Source organism: Larimichthys crocea, chromosome IV (genome assembly GCF_000972845.2).
Source record: "Larimichthys crocea isolate SSNF chromosome IV, L_crocea_2.0, whole genome shotgun sequence".
Lineage (NCBI taxonomy): Eukaryota > Metazoa > Chordata > Actinopteri > Sciaenidae > Larimichthys > Larimichthys crocea.
Genome location: NC_040014.1, coordinates 563,752 through 584,458, shown reverse-complemented (window position 1 = coordinate 584,458; position 20,707 = coordinate 563,752). Strand labels below are relative to the sequence as shown.

The 20,707-nt window shown below is 40.8% G+C and overlaps 1 protein-coding gene across 1 annotated transcript; it reads left to right on the top strand.

Moving 5' to 3' along the window:
• Positions 1-6,107: 6,107 nt before the first annotated feature.
• Positions 6,108-20,684, top strand: LOC104921072 (ras-GEF domain-containing family member 1B-B). Its single transcript, XM_010733514.3, has 14 exons — positions 6,108-6,341; positions 12,581-13,099; positions 13,205-13,327; positions 13,800-13,937; positions 14,648-14,863; positions 15,472-15,546; positions 16,985-17,077; positions 17,346-17,448; positions 17,910-17,989; positions 18,115-18,210; positions 18,311-18,406; positions 18,710-18,833; positions 18,967-19,039; positions 19,150-20,684. The coding sequence occupies exons 2-14, from the start codon at positions 12,587-12,589 to the stop codon at positions 19,181-19,183; spliced, it is 1,764 nt and encodes a 587-aa protein (XP_010731816.2). The 5' UTR covers positions 6,108-6,341; positions 12,581-12,586; the 3' UTR covers positions 19,184-20,684.
• The last annotated feature ends 23 nt before the right edge of the window (positions 20,685-20,707 follow it).

Here is a 20,707-nt window from a genome sequence, read left to right as displayed (position 1 = left end):
AGTCTGAAGAGGGTTGGGTGAAAGGGTCACCTGCTCGACTTTTCACAGGTACTTATCATATCGCTCGTTGTACTGTAACACCACTTTTAATATTTTAAATGGATGTACAAGTCTGTGATGAATTGAATATATATATCTTTTAAAAAATAGCTTTTGCCTCTGATCTTTAATGCAAAGCAGATGTAGGTCAGTATGAGGAATGTAATGTTGTTCTATCCAAAGAGGACGTAAGGTATAGTGTGTGCGTGAATATGGGTCAAGTATGTGAATGTATATGTGTCTGCCTCCCATCCTCAGAGGATATCTGTCGGTATGACATGGAAGTTAAGGGCACATCCAGGAAACAGGCCCTCTGTCTGACTATCATCCATCATCAGCAACCATCACAGGAGTCCCACACAATGAGACAGAGAGGTGGAAACTGGAGGAAGAAGATGATGAATTGGACATGGTGTCTTTTCTGGATTCACTCAGTGAGCAGGCAAAACCAATTTGCAGCCTTGTTTAACAGTTATTTTTAAGTTCACACAACTTGAGTCAAGTGGAAATGTAATCCTCACTCGAAGCACGACAGCAATGGGCATTTTAACATTATTTAGTGTAGATGACAACAATAATTATTTTCCTGGTGAACTGTGGTGCAGTTTTATCAGTGTAAACCATGTACAGAAAATACCAAAACACAAAGGATTAGAGGTACAAGGGGATGACTGTTTGCATCTGATAAGCAACAGTTCCTCTTGCTCGGTTTGAAGCCTCTTCATGTAATCTTAACAGCAGGAGAAAGCACACACACAGATGACGATTGACATTCACAAGCTTTAGTCACCAGTTATGTAATCAAACACCTGCATTCTCCCTGTTGTTCCGCTAAATAAAAGCCAAAAAAACAAAGAACAAACATCACAAAGGCACATTTCAAATGCCATAAAAGTTGGCATACGTCCACAGATCAGCTGTTTGCCAACCTGACTCACAATGGAACATCTCTTCAGCAGTTCCTGTCATTACATAGCTGCTGTTTGCAGTGGGAGAAAGTGATCCCCTTTGAGAACAGAAAGATGGATCACCTCAAAGAAACAGCACATCGGGATGAGACAATGTGCACATGAATCAATGGGAAATGGTGTGCATTGTGCTCTTCACACAGGGAGGGTAAATTAATACATATAAGCTCAATACACATGCATGTGAGTCATGTATGTGTTGCCGAGTGCAAAATCTGTCAGAGGATCTTTTTCTTTGTTGTCTATGAAACCTAAAAAGAATCCCAATATTGTGCATTATTCATAAACTAATGATATTCTTATCTCTAACCCTAGAAACAAATTAAAGTAGTGACAGCTGTGGGCTAGCAAGCAAATTCTTTTGCAGCATTCTTTTTGTGTTTCATATCTTTACGACCTTTTTAGTCTCTTTTCTCCAGCGAAGGAAAAAACACAGATTATTGCCCACATATTGTCTCCAGACAGGGTCAGGGGGCTTCCAGTAGCTGAGTCAGACCACTTACTGGAAGCGTGTGAGTCACCCGTCTCCTCGCCCCCCTAAACCACCCCCATCTCCCCCTCATCCTCCCCTTTTCACATATCCCACATCACCGTCTTCTCTCAACCTGAGGCTTCATGCTCGTCTCTCGCTCCACGTCCTTGCTTACATGTAAAGATAAATGCAAAACGACAGCTAAAGCATGTCAAATTGAAGCAGGTTGGCGTTATTATGCAGCTAGATGATTTCCTCTCTTCTCCAACATATAAAGTGCATTCCTCAGAAAGAAAAGAATGTCACCATAAAAGACTCCCACCCCACTGCCCCAAAACCCATTATACCAGTCCCCTCCCTTCCCCCGATTCTCGGGTTCTCCCCCTTCTTATCCCCCTCCTTTCCTGAACCATAATGATCTCACCCAGCTGTCACTGTATAATCCCACCCACGCTCACTATAGCGCTGCTGCTGGTGGCGGCTGACATCATTTGTTTTGTCCGTGTCACCATTTCCCTGAAATCCAAAACACACTGCCAGTCAGAAGCGTTTGTTTTCATGTACGTTACAGGTTGGAAACAGGTTAAAGATGTGTGACACTTTCTTTTTATATTGTAGAGTTGGAAATAATTATTATTAGTATGATGCTGAGGATTTTATTGTGCAGCTGGGGTTCAAAGTAGAACTCCTATTGATCCAACAGACAAACCCAACAAGATGAATGAAACAAATACGGACAAGTATTAGAAAATTAATTAAATATAATGCAAATTCAACCCTATCACTAATTATGGCCTCATGTCAAACTCCAAAATTAATTTTGGAGTTGTGTTTTTATAATATTCTATAATATAACAATATTCACTTTCATTGTTAGCTCTGTTTTTGTTCTCCACCAACCCCTGAAGAAAACGCCATTTTGAACGTGAACCAAAACAGTATCGTTGCAGGCCAGAGAACCAAAACAATGAACTCAAATGAGACAGATGATACTACAATACAGTACAAGTAATCATGTGATCCATTGTTAAAATAAAAATATGAAGCTCTGACCATGACAAAGTAATAGATTTTCATTGCACAGGTGTGGGCATAAAACTGTACAGCACAACGTAGGGCTGCATTATTTTTTATCAACAAGTGACAGTTACAATTCTCAAAGATCAAAAATTTCTTGGAAATTTCCCTGCACCACAATCTTTTATTGCTCAGTGCCTCCCACGATGACTGTTTGAGTGTCAAACTGAATTTACTGTCAGATCAAACTGGAACAACGGGGACATTTAAATCAAGAACTGTGCTGTGGAAAATTTGACCACTTACTACCTGCATATGAGGACAAAGCAAGTCCCTTACTTATTTTCTAAGAATTTTAGGACATTTATAGTGAATTACAGTTAGACTGCATCAGATTTCACCAAGAAACTTTTGCCAGACAGTATATGTTGGCATGGCGACTAAGAACCAAGGACAAGACTCCTGCTTTCATTGTTTCCCCTGACAATGCTTTTAGTAGTTTTGATGAATAATGTGAAATGCGTTATCTGTGTGTGTGTGTGTGTGTATGTGTGTGTGTGCGTGCGTGTGTGTGTGTGTGTGTGTGTGTGTGTGTGTGTGTGTGTGTGTGTGTGTGTGTGTGAAACGTGTAGGCAAGATGATGAGTGGTTCTCTGGTGGTTTCCATAAATACACATCAACTTCAACAAAGTGACCTTTATACTAAACGCCTGCACAACAGCTTTGTGCATTTACACAGGGACGCAGTTTTTCATGAGTCTGACCATTTACTTGGGTGACAATGTGAGCAGAAAGACAAGAAGCAGAAAACATCCTAAACTCGATTAAACCACCTTTTCTTGTAACCAGTTAAGCCTCTGGAACGTGGCCTAGGTTTGAATCCGGCACGATTACTCCTTTATTACATTCTCTCTTTTTATAAGAAAATAGAAAATTAAATCATTAAATTCTACTACAGACTTCTCTTTTGTTATGTTTGGAAACTATTTGTGTGATTTGCTGTCACTCTACCATACAAGTTTTTAAATATCTGAAGGGTTACATACGATTTGTTTCAGAACAGTCTTATGTGTGAGGTGGGAATGGGATGAAAACAATAGTAACTGTATGCCAAACACCGTCCATTACAAATATTTGGGTAGTTGTGGTGTTAACGTCATGGTGACCACTAGTTGAGGTTAATCTTATACAGACATCCTCGATTTCATAGGCCACTCTGACAGGAAGCCTTCCTCAGCTGTGTGGAAGGCATCCAATCGAAAAAGCCAAATCTCATGAGGACCCTCACTGGAGAGTCGCAACGGTCAAGTACCACCGGAAGTAGATGCGCATGCATGCGTGTGTGTGTGTGTGTACATAGGCGTACTTTGTGCTCCAGTGCATTTGTGATCCACACACGGCTGAGCGCAGCCGGAAGCCGTGCGCTCTGGTGGCTGGTGTAGGAGTTGGGTTATTGAAATGAGAAAATCCTAAAGCCTGAAAGACTAAGAGATCAGCTATTCTCGCCTGTACGGTGATGTGTCAGAATGTAAGAGGCGTCAGTGATCACAAAATGAGCGCCGCCCACAACCTCAGGGCCCAGCCGTAGTGTAAATCTAACACTGTGTTTATGTAATTTGATGTTTATGCAATGAAAAGGACTGTACTGTGCTGAGGTGGATGGCAGCAATGTAGTGGTAGTTGAGGGGGTGGGTATGGTGTGCACCCACCTTGCTTTAATTACCATATTTCAGAGGAAATTAGACTGTTGGAGGGAGAATAGTATATATATTTAGAGTATAATCTAAACATTTAGAGAAAGAGATGAGGTGTGTTTTTATACTCTGACAAAGTTTAAAAAATGTCTGAATTTTGCTTTGTTTTAACCCTGCTGTTGCCTAAAAAGACCCACACAGGACTGAAAGACTGCACATTGAGAAGGATCCACTGTACATCGTCCTGTTGTTACATGAAAACCTCATTAAAGATTATCTTCTTGTTTTCACTTCAATTTAAGGATAACTTTGTGTTATGGGTTGAGTAATTTCTCCAACATTGGGGGCTTGTGAAATCCTTTCAAAACCCCATCAGATATCAAGAACGTCAGCGTCATGGAGACTGTTTCGTAATTCCTGAAAAAAAGTTAATACAACATGCAATTAATGGAGTTCCTGTAAATAAATAAAAATCCTGTAAATTACCACTTCGCCTTGACTGTCTGTTGTGTCGAGTAGTGCGCACAGTATGGTTGAGAGTTAATAACTGTGTTTATGGATCTACTTTAAGTTGGGCACAATTTAATGGTTTGGTAATATACAGTTACAGCTAAGACCCATGACCAGGTATAATTACCTGTGACCAGCAGTCTGGTATGAATGACCAACTGCAGTTTGATAGTGTGTTCGTTATACTTCACCTCAACACACAAACATACGTAAAAGTTGTACGTGGCACAATAAAAGGGTTACTAACTCTGACATCTTGGATTATGGAGCTTAAAACATACACCTCCAACCACACTTTATTTAACCTGTGTTCAATGCATTGCCAAACAACAACACACTAATCAAAACAGTCAATTTTAACAAATGAAAATGAACAATATAAAGTGAGAATTATCACCTAATCCTGTAGTTCTCCTCAGTTCTACAGAGCATTTTATTGTCTTTCAGCTCATTGTTTTGGTTTTCTCCCGAAAACTCTGCTCTGCTGTACTTTTTTCCCGATAACAAAAAGCTGTTTTAATCCAAAACGCTACGATATGCATACCATCCAGTAGGCATATTGTTATATAATATAATGCATGTAATATTATATAAATATATAAATACAGTCAGGTGACGAGAAATGTGGCTCCAGTTAAATGCAATCCAATACTCTAAATAGAAACTGTTTACCATAACATCCTTATACGGCATATACTGTAAAATACAGAAATATGAGGCTTATAATACACAGTGTGCCAGATGTCTTTTCAGTTTGTTCCTCTGCCAACAAATGGCCAAACAAATAAACAAATGAATGAATGAATGCAACAAAATGTTGAGCATTACCTGAGCACATTTCAAGATGTTGTCCGCGCAATGACTTCCATATATGAATGAATGACAGCACAAGGCAGCAAGTAAGAAAAACTCAGCAGTGAATGATCTTAATATGCACAAACAATATGCAATACTATGCTTCGAGACTGTTCTTTACTTCACTATCATCCTTTAAACAGATTTACATCTGTGTTGCATTCCTGAATCCCACCAGCAACTCCCCCTAACAGTGCTTCATGACATCATTTACAACATGGGACTTTAGAAACCGCTCAAAAGCTTATACTATAGATTTTTAAGTCACTGAGACCAACTTACAGCCACACACACACATACAATCACATTCCAGGGGGGAAACCTTATACCTTCCATATTTCAGCTCTCCAACAAAAACATTCAATGCTCCTGGCTGCGCTTGAGAAGAAAAGACTCGAGCAGCCAATCAGAATCTGCGAAGATTTCGATTTTTGCTACTCCTCCGCCGCGATTGGTCCGAGCCGCCCCCCCTCCGGGAGGTACCCGCCCCCGCGCAGCGATTGGTCGGTTTTCCCGGCTCTATGGAGCTCATTTGAATACGCCTCGCTTTGAGGCTCATTACAGCGCTGCTGGTTCAAATTGACTCAACTACAAGGAGCGGAGACACAATGGAGGAGAGCACGGTGCAGACACACTGCTGAAAGACTTACCGGAGTGTCTCACACACACACACACACCGTGCAGCTTTAACCGGATCGGAGATTACACATAGTTTGGAGAGACTTGTTTCTTTGTTTCCGCCCGTGAAAGAGATTGCATTCGGGCACTGAGCTGCATCACATAAGAGGTAAGTTGTACAGGGTGTGGATGATGGGCTTATTTATAGAAACAGTCAACTTTATTCTTGTTTGATGGAAGGAACATATAGTATATAACTCCTGGAGGTGCTTACTATTGTGATTATAAGACATTTAGCGTCACACAATGATTTCTACAATATTTTATTTCACTGCATTTAAGTGTTTAGTATCACAAAGTTGCCCAGATTAAGTCATACAATCATGTTAACTCCAAAGCATTTGTTCATCTTGTGAGTATATATTCTATATGTGTGTGTGTATATATGTATGTATATATATATATATATATATATAATATAATATATATATATACAATGCTAACAATATATTCTGTGATGTCTATTTTCTTCCTCTTAGCTCCATTTGTTGTTTTTGTTGTTGTTGTTGTTATTGTTGTTTACCACCCATGTGAGTTTATAATTAGGCTGGCTGTCAGACACAAACAAACGTTACTCACCAGCACCTGTGATGGGACTGTGGTTTACACAGCATGGCTTTTTTTCACAGTCAGCTTTTACTTTTAGTGTGTTATGACTCAGTCAGAAGCCCATAATGTAGAACAGGCATGGTGGCCTGGTGTATGTGTGTGTGTGTGTGTGTGCGTGTGTGTGTGTGTATGTGTGTGTGAGAGAAAAGAACAGATTGTGAATGTGTCTGTAGGGAAAAGAAGAAGAAAAAAACAACACGAAGCTTGAGAGAAAGTGTGTGTACTTTTGGCCAAACAGACTTTAAACAGCTTTATTCCCTCGCCACCTCTCTATATAAACCAATGGTCCCTTAGCTTGCTGAAATGAATGCCCCTGTTTTCACAGGCTGCTTAGATGAACCTCAAATTAAATGTTTTCACTTATTTAATGATTAACACAAAGGCAGCATAATCAACATTTGGGACTTCAACTGGTCTAAAAACAAACCAAGTGCAGTAGTTTTCCAACTTTAATCTTGATGTAAATTATCCTGTTGTACTTTTAGGCAGTGGTTTGGAGGCAATAGAAAATGTGTGTGTGCATGTCTGTGTGTGAGAGAGAGAGAGACAGAGAGCTTAGATTTATTATATCTCAGCAGCAGAGGCGATAATGTGTCTCTGTCCTTTCTGACTCTAGGTTAATACTGTACTAGCCTACCAACTAGATCATACAAGGGACAGGTGTGTGTGTGTGTGTGTGTGTGCGCCTGTGCACTTACAACCCTGTGGGTGTGTGTGGGGGAGCCTCCACACAAAGCAACGCATGCTTGAAAGCATGTGTGTGCGTGTGGGAATAAAAGATGAAAAACAGGACCAGCAGTGGGTGAATTGTTTTCCCAATATCTCTCCAGCTAATCTGAACACTGTGTCTGTATCCGGCTGTGTTTGCTTATCTATCAGGTTTAGTAGCAGGTGCAGGTCTTTTTAAACTGGTCAGTGGGTCTTAGTGTCTGCTGCTTTGACAGCGGCCGCAGGCCTCGCCTGACCTCATATGCTTACTCAAGCGTTAGTGGGGCACTTTGTTCAAGCTCTGCCATGTTTCCCACTTTAGTCTGACCCGTTTGGTCAGGTGATGATGACGCTTGAAGTCTGGTGTGGAGTCTTAGACCTCAAACGTGAAAACTGTGGTGCAGATTATGGGTTAGCAGGTTTCTTATGATTGGACTGCCAGCTTGAACAAAATGACATTGGCTGATGCTTGTATTTGTTCATGTGTCCTTCAATTACAGAATACAGAAGAAGAGATAAACATGACTGTTATGTGTACCTGACTGAAGTAGGAGTGCAACTTATTATTATTGTTATTAATGTTATGTCTTGGATTAATCATTTGGTCTAAAAATAGTGAAACATGCGCAATAAAACATAATTTTGTTTGTGTTTGATCAACAGCCCAGAACCCCAAAAATATTCAATTTCTGCTCACATAAGATGAAGAAAAGCTGCAAATCTTCACATTTGTAGAGTAGGAATTAATATTATAACAATAATATTTGGTCTGTTTGATATCAAAACAATACAGACTTATTTTCTGTGGATCAACTTATCAATTGACTAATCGTTTTGGCTCAAGTCAGATTTGTTGGCTTGTTTCTGCTTCTGTGAGAGCCTAAAACTCAAAGTATCCCATGTTAGAATGGGGAATATATATTCAGGGGGTTTGCTGCATAGGGGATTTTAAGGTTTTCTTGGTCAAATTCTGTGGCACATTCACCAAAACCTCTCCAATTTTGCAATAATAATAATAAAAATGAATCCATCAACTGTAATTTCAACAGCATAGTGAAAGTTGGGATGACAGACTAGATGACTGAAATCATGATTTGTAAGATCAAAGTTGCCAACAAAGTGTGTTGAGTTAGTCAGGTCTTATAGCATTCATCATATTTACATCATATTTGGCCTAAACAATGTCCAGAAGTCAAGGATAGTCAGTTCTCCTCTCACAGGAAGTAACAAATCAAAGTCTGGAGTGAAATCCTCTAAACAGCAGTGAATGAAGCTGCCATTCCAGAGAAAATTGACTGTGTAATCCATGCACTGACTTTCTCAATTTTTCTTTGGCACATAGAAAAAACGACATAGTTCAATCCCTCTCAAACAGAACAACCTGTGAGAGACGTGCAGATAGTCTGGAGCACTCTGTGCAGGTTACTGACCTCATTTTACAGGATTTCTGTGTATGGTAGTTTTCCCTTTAAAGAGTTAACTCTTGTATGTGTGAAAAGTGTTTGGTGAGCAGCTTTGACAAAACCATGAGTAAGTGATACGAGCACAGCCTGGACTTTAACCTCATTTATTGTTGGGAATAAGGCTGACTGTGGAGCGTTTCCCTCACGCTCCTCACCTGCTGCAGCTTATTAGTGCCAGTGATAAATTGTTTTACAGGTCGTCTTATCAGCTGCTTTTCTCTCACACCATGTGTCCACGTTGTATTAGCCAACAAGCTGAACTTTGCACGAGTTAGTAGTACATTTAAAGGGGCTTGGCATCCCAGTCTGTGTCACTGGAATTTATTCAATTTCAAATAAACTGGGCAATATGGACAGAATATTACAATCGTGATAAATTATGGTCAGTAATGTTAAATAGTTTTTTAGACGACAACAAAAGCAAACAGTTCCTCTCTTGTTCCTCTTACCTCCTCTTGTGGTTAAGCATCAGGGGGTTTCAACCATTATTAGGTCAGTGAGTACGTAGATGCTCACTGAGGTCAATTGGCTTTGAATGAAGACAGTTTAGACATAACAAGTTAGCTGCAGCATGCTTGCACACGACCATGTATGAGTCGTCTTTTATAGTCTACTACGTGCTCTGCATGTATTTAACCCTTACACTAAATGAGACCTGCTGCCATCCTTGAAGTCCTTGAACCATGTGCACCTAATCTGATTATGCCAATATACAGGTTTCGATATGCTACTTTACTGGAGTCACCAAGACAAATTCCTGTACCCTTTGTCGCACTTGGCAAATAAAAGTGGCTCCATGACGCAGTACCTCGACGACGCCTGTCAAAGTGTAATAAAAGCTCACACCTTTCTGAAGAATGGGAGAGTCCGCTTTTCTGGTTTGACTGATGTGAAAATGATCCCTGACCTCGGTTTGCGCAGAGGCGGCAGGGCGTCATGCAGCCCGATGGTGGAAAGCAGAGTGTGTGAAAGCTGCTGTGTGCGTCTGATCTGCTCTGATCTGCTCTGATCTCTTCCTGGGGGTCTTTGTGTGGCTGTTAATGCCATGACAGGATAGATAATACCTCTATTGTTGAGCATCTCCCCCTCATTCTCCCCCGCCGGTTATAACTGGCCTCAGCATAGCTGGGTGTACCTTTTTTTTTAAAAACCACATTATGTGATTTAAAAAAAAAATTGAAAAAATAGTCTGCCAGATAGTCTGCTTAAGGTTGAAAGATTTAAGTTGTTTTCAGCTCTGGAACCAACTGCAGTGAAGTTAGTCGCAAGCCAGCGGTGCTTCTGTATCCAAGAGGGAAGCGAATCCAGCTGCAAAACAAATGGATGAACACCAACACTTCCCACCAATCAATTTATTCTTGTCAGGGCCAAAAAAACATTAATAAAAAGCCAGACAAAGGGCTGCATTTGCACAGAGTCACATCAAATTCTTTTCTCAATGTCTCTTTGAAGCAGTTTGGTCAAATTTCACTGGTTTAAATCCATTAGCACATGATATTTTGCCTGCAGCTCCATCAAACATTCAATTAGTTTTAACCTTTTGATGAACTGGGTTATGACATTTTAGGTACCACACAGCACAGTCTGTGCCATTTGTCAGCACTGGAGATATTGTCTGGTGTGTCACATTACAAAACAGATGCCAGTTAAAGGGGAAGTGCACAATAAAGCTTATTTTCTAAAAAAAAAAGAAGTTGAGCATAGGAGCAAACCCAGCACACATGTAACCATACTCTTGTGGTCTTGTTGGTGTAATGTTCCAACAAAACTATACATTTCTGCCTTTTCCTGTATTTTTATTCCCACATCAAACCTCTTTTGTAAGGCTGCAATTTTTCAAAGTTTACAAACAAGAGAATTTAAACAATGCTCTCAATATGAAATTATGCTCCCAACGTCATTATTAAGTCGTCCACAGAGAGTCCAACCTATGATTTAGAGCGAGTAAAATTTCAGTGCTGCAGCATGGAAGCCGCAAACTATCCAAAGGGTCAACTTTTCAGGAAGTCAGTCTGGAAAAACCAAGATTGGGTTTTAAATTTTTAGACGTGTTTTCCATTTCTTGTAAGGTCACTTTTCAGTGCAAACACAAGCTCGGAGACAGAAAAACGGCATCCGAACTGGAGTAAATATTCACTCAGTAGATTCTTATCGCAACCTGACCACCAGAGCCACCCAGATTACATATTGTAACTTTAGAAAGGTAGAGCCACACTAATCTTTTAACCGAGTTAGAAGGAAAACAGCAGGCGGAGATCACAGGGTTCAGAAGACGGGCTGGCACTGGACTGGCTTACACTGGCGTGGCGCCAGGCGCTGTGGTATACATGAGAGAGAGTGTGTGTGTGTGTGTGTGTGTGTGTGTGTGTGTGTGTCGCTCAAGTCATCATTTGTTTATGTGTGACATGTGTGCGTTTGGATTATATCGGCATGGGGCTAGGCGCCATAGTGGACAAGGGTGTGTGTGTGTGTATGTGTATGTGTGTGTGTGTGTGTGTGTGAGATGTTGGCTCATGCAGACACTCCTCTGTCTGCACTGTGATGGACAAACAAAAGTCTGCTAGATTCCTACAGGGGTTTTGTTTTCTGGCAGAGTGTACGTGCGTGTATGGGTATACGTCGCTGTGTGGGGTATGTGTGTGTGTGTATGTGCGGCTTAATTTACACTGGCATGTGTTTCCTAGACAGACAACAGTAGCAGGATAAAGATGGCTCCAGAGTTGAAGCACGCCTTGGTGGTGATCTGGAGTCGGCTTACTTACCTCAGATCCAATTATCTACACCATTAAAACAAAAAATCATCGCTGTCTTGAGATCATCCATCTGTTGGCCTATTTCTATTCCACCTAAGAGGTGGAATAGAAAAAAAATGAGCTCCAGGAATGTGACAAAATCTATATTTTTAAAAGCCCATTTGTAAAACCTTTTTACCAACAAACATACTTTTAGGGAAAGTGGATTTCATAACATGTATTTCAACAGTTCAAAGCCAAAACAGTAAACAGAGGAGGGGTAAAATTATGTGATTAAGTGCAATTACTTTCACAGACGCGTCTAAGTCTCCGCTTTGTGCGATCGGGTTGCTCAAACAGATATTTTCACAACATGTGAAAGCAGCAAAAAAACATTCCCAAGGAGTGGGGGGGGGTTATGTCACAGGAAAACAGCAGGGAAATTACAGCAGACATTTGCAGTCATGATTTTTGTTTTAGGTAAAGCCGAGTGACTTCTCATGGCATTTTTAATAGATTTAATATAGTATAATTTTTCACCATAAGGCATGCAAACTGTTGCACCTTTTTAATTAACAAAATATTATGTGATATAATAATATGTGCTGGTTACTGCTTCTTCAGTCTGTGGCTTTTTAATGAGTGTAAATGAATTAAATAAAGATATTAACTTTGGCTCTGGAAGGGTTTGATTCATTCAGGGAACAGTCATGTAATAAATAGGGCAAGGGGTCTCGAGTAGACTGATACAAGCCAAAAAGTTGGTTGATTACAATCTGTCATGATGAATATTTAGATTTGATTCACTCCTTACCACTTCCTTTCCTTTTCTACAGGTCATCATGCCTCCCACAACCCCATATGCCGGAAAGTTCAGCTCCTACAGCAACAACAACAACCATCCTCAGCCTCACAGCCCGTACCGCAATGGCACCGGCCCAAAGCCTGCGAAGGAAAATGTCTACAACGGCGCTTACTCTTCCGCAGAAAACCCCTATGACATACCACAGCCTCACTGTTCGTACCGCAGCTCCTCTGTCTCCTCTGTGACGGCGAAGGAGCATCATTACAACAGCAGCTGCACCGTGTCAGAGAACCCGTACTCCTCACCGCGGCCCCACAGCCCTCGGCAGCACAGCACTTCCTGTCCTGGACGTGCATACCGTCACACCAGCAGCAGCAGCGGCAGCGAGCATTCTTGTCGTAACAACTCCATCACGGCGAAAGGCCGGATCTATGGACACGGTGTCACTGCTAGCTATGGGGAGATGTGTTACCATGACAACAGTTTGGTTTCAGCATCTCTCGAGGCACTGATCCAGCACTTGGTCCCCACAGTCGACTACTACCCTGATGTACGTATGACTAATCTCCTCTGAGTGTTTAATTTTAGCGTGTCTCTGTGTCCTTTCTTGTCCTCTGTCGTTTGTCTGAGAGCTGTTTTGTTTTCTCATTATCAGAGGTCGTATGTGTTCACCTTCCTGTTGAGTTCACGCCTCTTCCTGCACCCGTACGAGCTCATGACGAGGGTTTGTCACCTGTGTGTGGAGCAGCAGCGGTCCGGAGACGCCCTGCTGGATAAGGTGGGTGGAATACACACACACACACACACACGCACAAACATGTACACAGGTACACAGACACACAGGTATAATTATTTCTCTCCATTTCCCTCTCCCACACAAACTCACACCCACGTTAACCTTCTCACACTCTCTCTCCCACACACACACGCTCTGTGATTCTTTTTTGGGAGAAAATATTTATTGGCTATTTCGCAAGCAAAGAAATTCCAGTCAAGACAAATAGTGCTCAAACTGACACAAGGGATTTAAAAATGAACGGAACATATTTAATGGGAATATTAAAGTAAACAAACAAATAATAGCAGCACATTGTGTTACAAAGACGGACCACGGCGGCTACTTTTATTTAGTTTGAGACATAAAGGTCATGAGATTTTATCTCAAGACAAGATTACCATCCATAAATGCTACAATATTATATAACATCTACTTCAGTGACACTTGACATGCCATGTGATGTTTTTTTTAGATCCGTTTCCGTGAAGTGGCGCCTAAGCTGGTGCAGCTGCTGACCGAGTGGACGGAGACGTTTCCGTACGACTTCAGGGACGAGAGGATGATGCGTTGCCTCAAGGACATGACGCACCATGTGGCCCGAGGGGATGAGGTTAGGGTCAAATCTACTGTAATTATGTTTTTTTTAAAAACTATTTTAATTGAAGAACACGTGGGCAAATGTGTACAGAGGGATCTGTGGCAAGAAAGATAATGACAGGTCTATGATTTCTGCTGACCTCTCGGGCCAACAGCGACCTAAATCCGGCACGCCTGGTTGCTACACTCGTCCCAGACTCCTGCCCCTGGAGTGATTGCAGGTGGCAGTGCTTGACCAAAGCTAACTACAGCTGATTCTTATGCAAGTCTGCACCCTCACAAACATGTCTGGTTTAGTTCAGCCAGAACTGGTTTACATTTGACCCAAAACTGACATAAAATAGTCACAATCAGCATAACACAGCTGGCTGCCAGGATAACCTCACAACCATCATTTCCATCAGCGGTTTCTATTGCATTGGCAGGAGTGTAAACGGTTGCCACCCATGTCAACGTGTGCAGATTTTTCTGTGCTGGCTTCTGGCAGCAGCAGCAGCCTCTTTAGAAAACAAAAAAACAGTCAAGTTAAATTTTCATGGGTGCAATCTGGACAAATCCCGAGTGTGTAGTTTGAGCCGATTAAAAGCTGAATGAGCTGGGTTGCACGTGGATTGTATTCTTTGCATTTGTGATGTTGTTGTGATTCCTCTGGTCTTGGTCAAGCGAGAGTTTCATTTTTCTGTTTTTGAATATCTTATTCAACGATTTGCATTATATTTCCAGTACTCTTGGCGAGCCATGCAGCAGATGACCCAGCGGCTGATCAAACGCCTCTCTGCCCTCGGACAGTATGAGGAGGCCGTTGCTGCGCTGAACGCCGCTGCGTTGGAGCGGCCCGCTTCCCTGAAAAGCAAACAGGCCTCGGGTCAGCGAAGCGACGTAATGAGCGTGTGTGACGACCCCTTCATCCTCGCACAGCAGCTCACGCACATTGAACTGGTAAGAAGTTTGGTAAGATTGGAGGCAAATCTGTTGTTGTGTCTGTGATAAAAATGTGTTCCCATAGTCGTTTTTATGTCTTGACGAGGTTACTAATTTGCAGGCCCTTTTTTAGTCATCTAAATTTAGTGAATTTATTGTTTTCGTGGTGTAAAAGCAGTGTTTAAGGACACATTCACTTTATGACAATGTTGCTTTTATGTTGACAATTGCAATCTCTTGGCTTTATTGTCTTCTCGTAAACTATATTTACGAGAAGAATATACTGTGTATTCTCTTTTACTGTGGTAGTGTGTGTTTATATGTAATGTATATTAATACTTTGATCTTATATAAAGATAAATAGCTTTCAGTCTCTCAGTTCTAATCTTTAAACCACTTTTTATAGCACATGTTCAAAGGGTGTTTTAAGTTGCAACAGCCCTTCCATACAAAAGATTTGAAATGTTTTCCATCACTAGTTTTTCTTTTTTTCATCATTCTTGGTCTTCTGCATCGATTTAAATTTATTATTTATTTATCTCGCTTTCTTCTTGATCATCTTTCTCTTCTATATTATTGTTATCAGTGTTCTGATGGCTTTCTCGCTCATTGTTCTCTGCCTTCAGGACAGACTGAGTTTTATTGGTCCTGAGGAGTTCATCCAGACATTCGCCATGAAGGATCCTCTGGAGAACCATAAGGTACAATTAAGTTTAAATGAGCTTCATGTATTCGCTCTCTCTCCAGTGTTTCTGCTCATGATAGCCCACTGGATTATTCTGATCACAACCCTGTTAGACAGTTAGACTTTAAACACAATCATTAACTCTCAACCAGGAAATGTATCTGTTAGTCTGGTAGCATTTTATGTTGCTGATTAAAAGGATTTGTACACCCACGAGATTAAATGGGTGACTACACAAAATCATTCAAATTAGACAAACTCACCGCAGTCCGAATTGATGGATCTAACAGCTACGACTTGCTGTACATAGTTGTTTTTTTCCATGTAAAGATGGCAACATGAGCTGTTTTATAATAAGCCTCATCAAAGGAATTGTGTTGCTAATTTTGATTTTGAGTGTCTTCATTTTGGGTCTGCTTTGAGTGTAATTTGTGGTTTAGTTCACGTTAATTTGCATTATAAACCACATGAGAGATCCCACTGGCAAATTTAGGCAATTAGTGCAGCTTTTTATTTTTAAATGAAGTTTTAGATGCATCAAACAAAGTATGAAAAGACCCATTAAACGTACGTCTAAGTGTACCTGAAGGGCTCTTTCCCTGCTAAGTGGCCCTATGTGTCAGCTGAAGGGTCGTTTTCAATCAGCGCCGCAGAGAACAAGCTTTCAGTCGCTGTTTGTGGCCGTTTTGCATCTCGGCCCTCGTCGGCGCTACGCCACTTATATAAGACCCACTTTGTGCAAAAGAGCGATTGAGTCAGCGTCAGGGGTCCTGAAGTGTAGAGGGGAAGTTTGGAGTGGAGTGGGCTGCCAGTGTTGCGTAAGCATTTAATAGAGCCATGAATCTCTGGGATTACATCATCACAGCCAAGTCAAGGTTATTTATACAGTGCTTCGATAATGTTTATTTATATAAAAGTGCCTCCGGCGAACATGTCGACCACTGTGTGTCTCACAGAAAAACCAAAAAGCAGATGTAAATGAGATAGAAGTAACAACAGACACGTCACAGACTCCACAGGTTGTGTGGGTGTGAAGGCTGTCAAGATACATTTGCAAAAGAAACTGACAGAGCAGCAACAGTCTGTATCCGTGTATTCCTTTTTGATATGATCATTTATCGGATACTGATGCAAAATTTCATAGAGATAATCATAATGTCGTATCAGGTTTTGTATAATTAAAAGTTCAGTATTTGTACTAATGCACTTTTTTGTTTATCAGTATTCGTTCCATCTGCTGATGAAATATCATGAGAAGCACTTGAAACCTTGAGTTTTACTCTGAAGCAGTCTTCTTCTATCCATTATCCCTTGAAATTGTATTTTTTGACACTTACCCCCCTTAAAACAATGATGTACTGACAGAAACATAAAATGAAAACCCTAAAAACTGTGAATAGCATCCTTTTCCTTCTGTGGACTGACCATGTCATCTCTCTTCTTTTGTTTGTTAGGGTTTCTTTCGGAAGCGTAAAACCAGTAACCTTGAGGCGTACGTCAACTGGTTCAACAGACTGAGTTACCTGGTGGCCACTGAGATCTGTATGGTACGTTGTGCACAAAGGAACAGCCCACGCCAGAACTCTTTGTTGTTCATTTGTAGGTTTCAGTTTCATTCTGGAGCATGTAGGGTTTGATCTTGATATAAATCAAACGAAAATTTTAGACAACTTCACAATGCTTAACAAAACATCCACCCAAAACGTCTCATGTAGCATAAATAATACCTGGTTTCTGCTTATGTGCTCATTATGCTTCAAAAACATGTATTTATAAAATCTTTGATTCACTCTCTGTTGCGTTCTCTCATTACAGCCAGTGAAGAAGAAACACAGAGCGCGGATCATAGAGTTCTTCATTGATGTGGCTCAGGAGTGTTTCAACATCGGCAACTTCAACTCCCTCATGGCTATCATCAGTGAGTGTTGGACACAAAAACATACAGAAACTCACTTTTCATCAGCAGATAAATTTCAAACCGTTTGAATTACTTGTTTGGGATTTCTGGGGGGACAATGGGCCTGTGTCAGCACAAATTAAAGAATGTAGAAATCCTGCAGTGTCTCACACAGGTCACATTCTGTTAAAGGTGCTTGACATCTCATCACTTAAATCAGTAATTAACATTATTCTTGAACTCACAAATCAGTTTAAGTTCACCACTTAAATAGAGGCCATAGTTCAATTGTAATTTCCACCATTTCTTGCAAAAAAACAAATTCAATAAAGTCAACAAATATAGTGCCAGCTGGAGTTTCTTTTTAACGGTAAGCAGTTAATGGAAGTACAAACTGAGTAAGTGGAGTCATGAAGCTGTCCAGCCTTCTCCTTTTTGTAGATTTGCCTCTGTAAATCTCATAATTTCTCTCTGTCTTTCAGCTGGGATGAACATGAGTCCTGTTGCCAGACTGAAGAAAACCTGGAGCAAAGTCAACACCGACAAGTTTGAAATCCTAGAGGTGAGAAAACCTGCATACATCAGTGATTCATGTTTTGTGCATCAACGGACTGAGGCTTTTCTGTTTATAATTGGCATATCTGTGTTCGTGTTTGATTAACGTCTGCTCTGTCTGACCTCACTCAGCACCAGATGGACCCGTCCAGCAACTTCAGCAACTACCGCACTGCGCTTCGTGGTGCAACCCAGAGGTCTGAGACTGCACACAGCAGCCAGGAGAAGGTAAGAGAGCACACAGGACTCTGCTAGAAAGATAAAACACCCCAAATGCAATATTGTTTATGTATGTGCGTGTAAACCTGTTGCCATCTCTTTCCTCCAGATTGTGATTCCCTTCTTCAGTCTCCTCATTAAAGACATCTATTTCCTGAATGAAGGCTGCGCCAGCAGGCTGCCCAACGGTCACATCAACTTTGAGGTCAGTCCACAACTCATTAGGTTGATGTCTGTACCTTTGACCTGAGTGTTGATTTGAATATTAACAAACAAAACACTGTTGTAAGCTTATTTGAACAGAAGATTTGATCATTCATTGCTGGTAATCCAGATGTAATGACTCCCTCTTGTGGCTAAAACGAGAAATGCATTTCCCAATCAGTGCTTTTCTTTTCCGCTGCCATGGGGAAAAAAACTGAAACTGTTTTAATGAGATGTTCTTCTTATTGTACATGTGATCATACATATGATCTTAATGAATTCTGTTGTCACTGTGTTTTAATAGAAATTGTGGGAGCTTGCAAAGCAGGTGAGCGAGTTCCTGGTTTGGCGTCAGGTGATTTGTCCATTTGACAGAGACCGCCGCATCCTCCAGTACCTCGTCACCACGCCAGTGTTCAGCGAGGACGGTCAGTATCTTCTCTCTTCACTCGTTTTTAGTTGTTTATATAAAATGCGTGACTGTCATGTGATGTCAGGCACCAGGCGCAAGAACATATTAAATTCAACTCTTTTTTTAAAAATCTTTTTTTATCTTTGCAGAACTGCATCTGGCCTCGTATGAGAGTGAAGGTCCTGAGAACAACATGGAAAAAGACAGTCGTAGGTCTCTTAGGTGAGTGTACATACACATGCGCACACTTGAAATAATCAAACCACCTCAACCATAACACATAATAAATCAATGAAGGCAATGACACTGATTATCTGTGTTCTGTTTCACAGATCTTCCCTCCTGCATCGAGAGAATCGATCCTAAGACGATGACAATCCCCTCTGCTTTACAGACTTTAAACGAACGAGGTGTTTAAAAAGCTACAGGTTCCTCCATATATCCATATTATCTTATGGACACATTTTTACATCCCCATGGCCATATTTTAGGTCATGGAAAAATGCTGATCTACAGGATAACAATTTCATATTTTCACAGATCAACAGATGTTACAATATGTGGGCTTTGAGTTCACAAGGAGCATAAATTATTCATGAATCAGATACTGTAACAGCCCTTAAAGAGAATCATCTAGTGCCAAAAGACCTCAGTGCTGCAGTTATTACTATAATCATCTTGCCTTTCAAGCAGCCATGGACTGAAATCATTTTCAAACCTAATGATCCCCAAGAGAAACTTGGGATTTGGATCATCCTTTTCAACATCGGCTCTGTTCAAGGCACTTACTGCCGAAGTCGCCAAACATGTATGGATTTTGTTCATATCTCCATCATGGTGACCGCTTCATATTGTGGAAGGACTCATACCATGGAAGTACGAAGGGCTGGTTTTGTCTCTGAATGAGCACTGCTTCTCTGCGGATATCATCTGTGGAGTTCAGTCCACAGAGACAGGAGAGAGATCCACTCTGAGAGGAATTATAATCGATCTGTATTATAAATAACGGGCTAACAGCTGCTTTTAGAAGTGGTGTCGTCGGCGTTGTTGTCTTGTTGAGTGCATGAATTTAATCTTGAGCAGCAACTGCACCACATCCAGTCCATTTGCTCTCAGTTTGCACACAGCACCAATTTCCGGCTATTTCACATCATAGCATTATTTGATGTGAACACATAATGCAAGCCAATCCATAAGCCACATATTGCCAAACACATTTAAGAGACACTGTTTTTTATCAATCATGCTATTTGGTTGTAAACATTTTGTGATGTGCGCACTTTGTGGTGATGCAAAATTGTGAGTGTCAGCAACATTGTGCTAATCATGCAAGTTAAGTTATCAAATGCACTTCAGTGGGTTCTTGTGTATTGTATTATAGGATTTGGTGACTCCTATTTTAAGGCGTCTTTCTTTACAGTATTATGTTGTATTTTGTATCAGAAGATTAAAAAAAAATGTATTTTTCCTTTTTATGTACTTTTCTCTGAAGTTTCACCGTGAGCTTGTTGCTGGTTGGCTGGCTCTGTGTTGGTAAGCTATTATGTTAATACAACACCAGTTCTTGTATGACAAAGAAGTGTTTTGGGTCTGAATGAAGCACAAACTGATGTGTGTATGTGTGTGCAGCTTCATGACAAACAGGAAACTCACCCTCGTCTTCACAGTGAGTGTGAAGTGATCCTTTAAAATCTGCCAGTGAGTGACTGTTGTGCTGTTTTTAGGTCTTAAAAAAAGCTCATTTTATGTTTCATTTTATAAACGTTTTCTCATGTATGCTTTTGTGTTACCGATCAGGGTACTTGTACTGAAGGTTTTTGTGAAAAGAGAATTATATTTTTTCTTTCAAATAAACATAACTGAATAATGTGTTTCTTTGGTCTGGTTTTA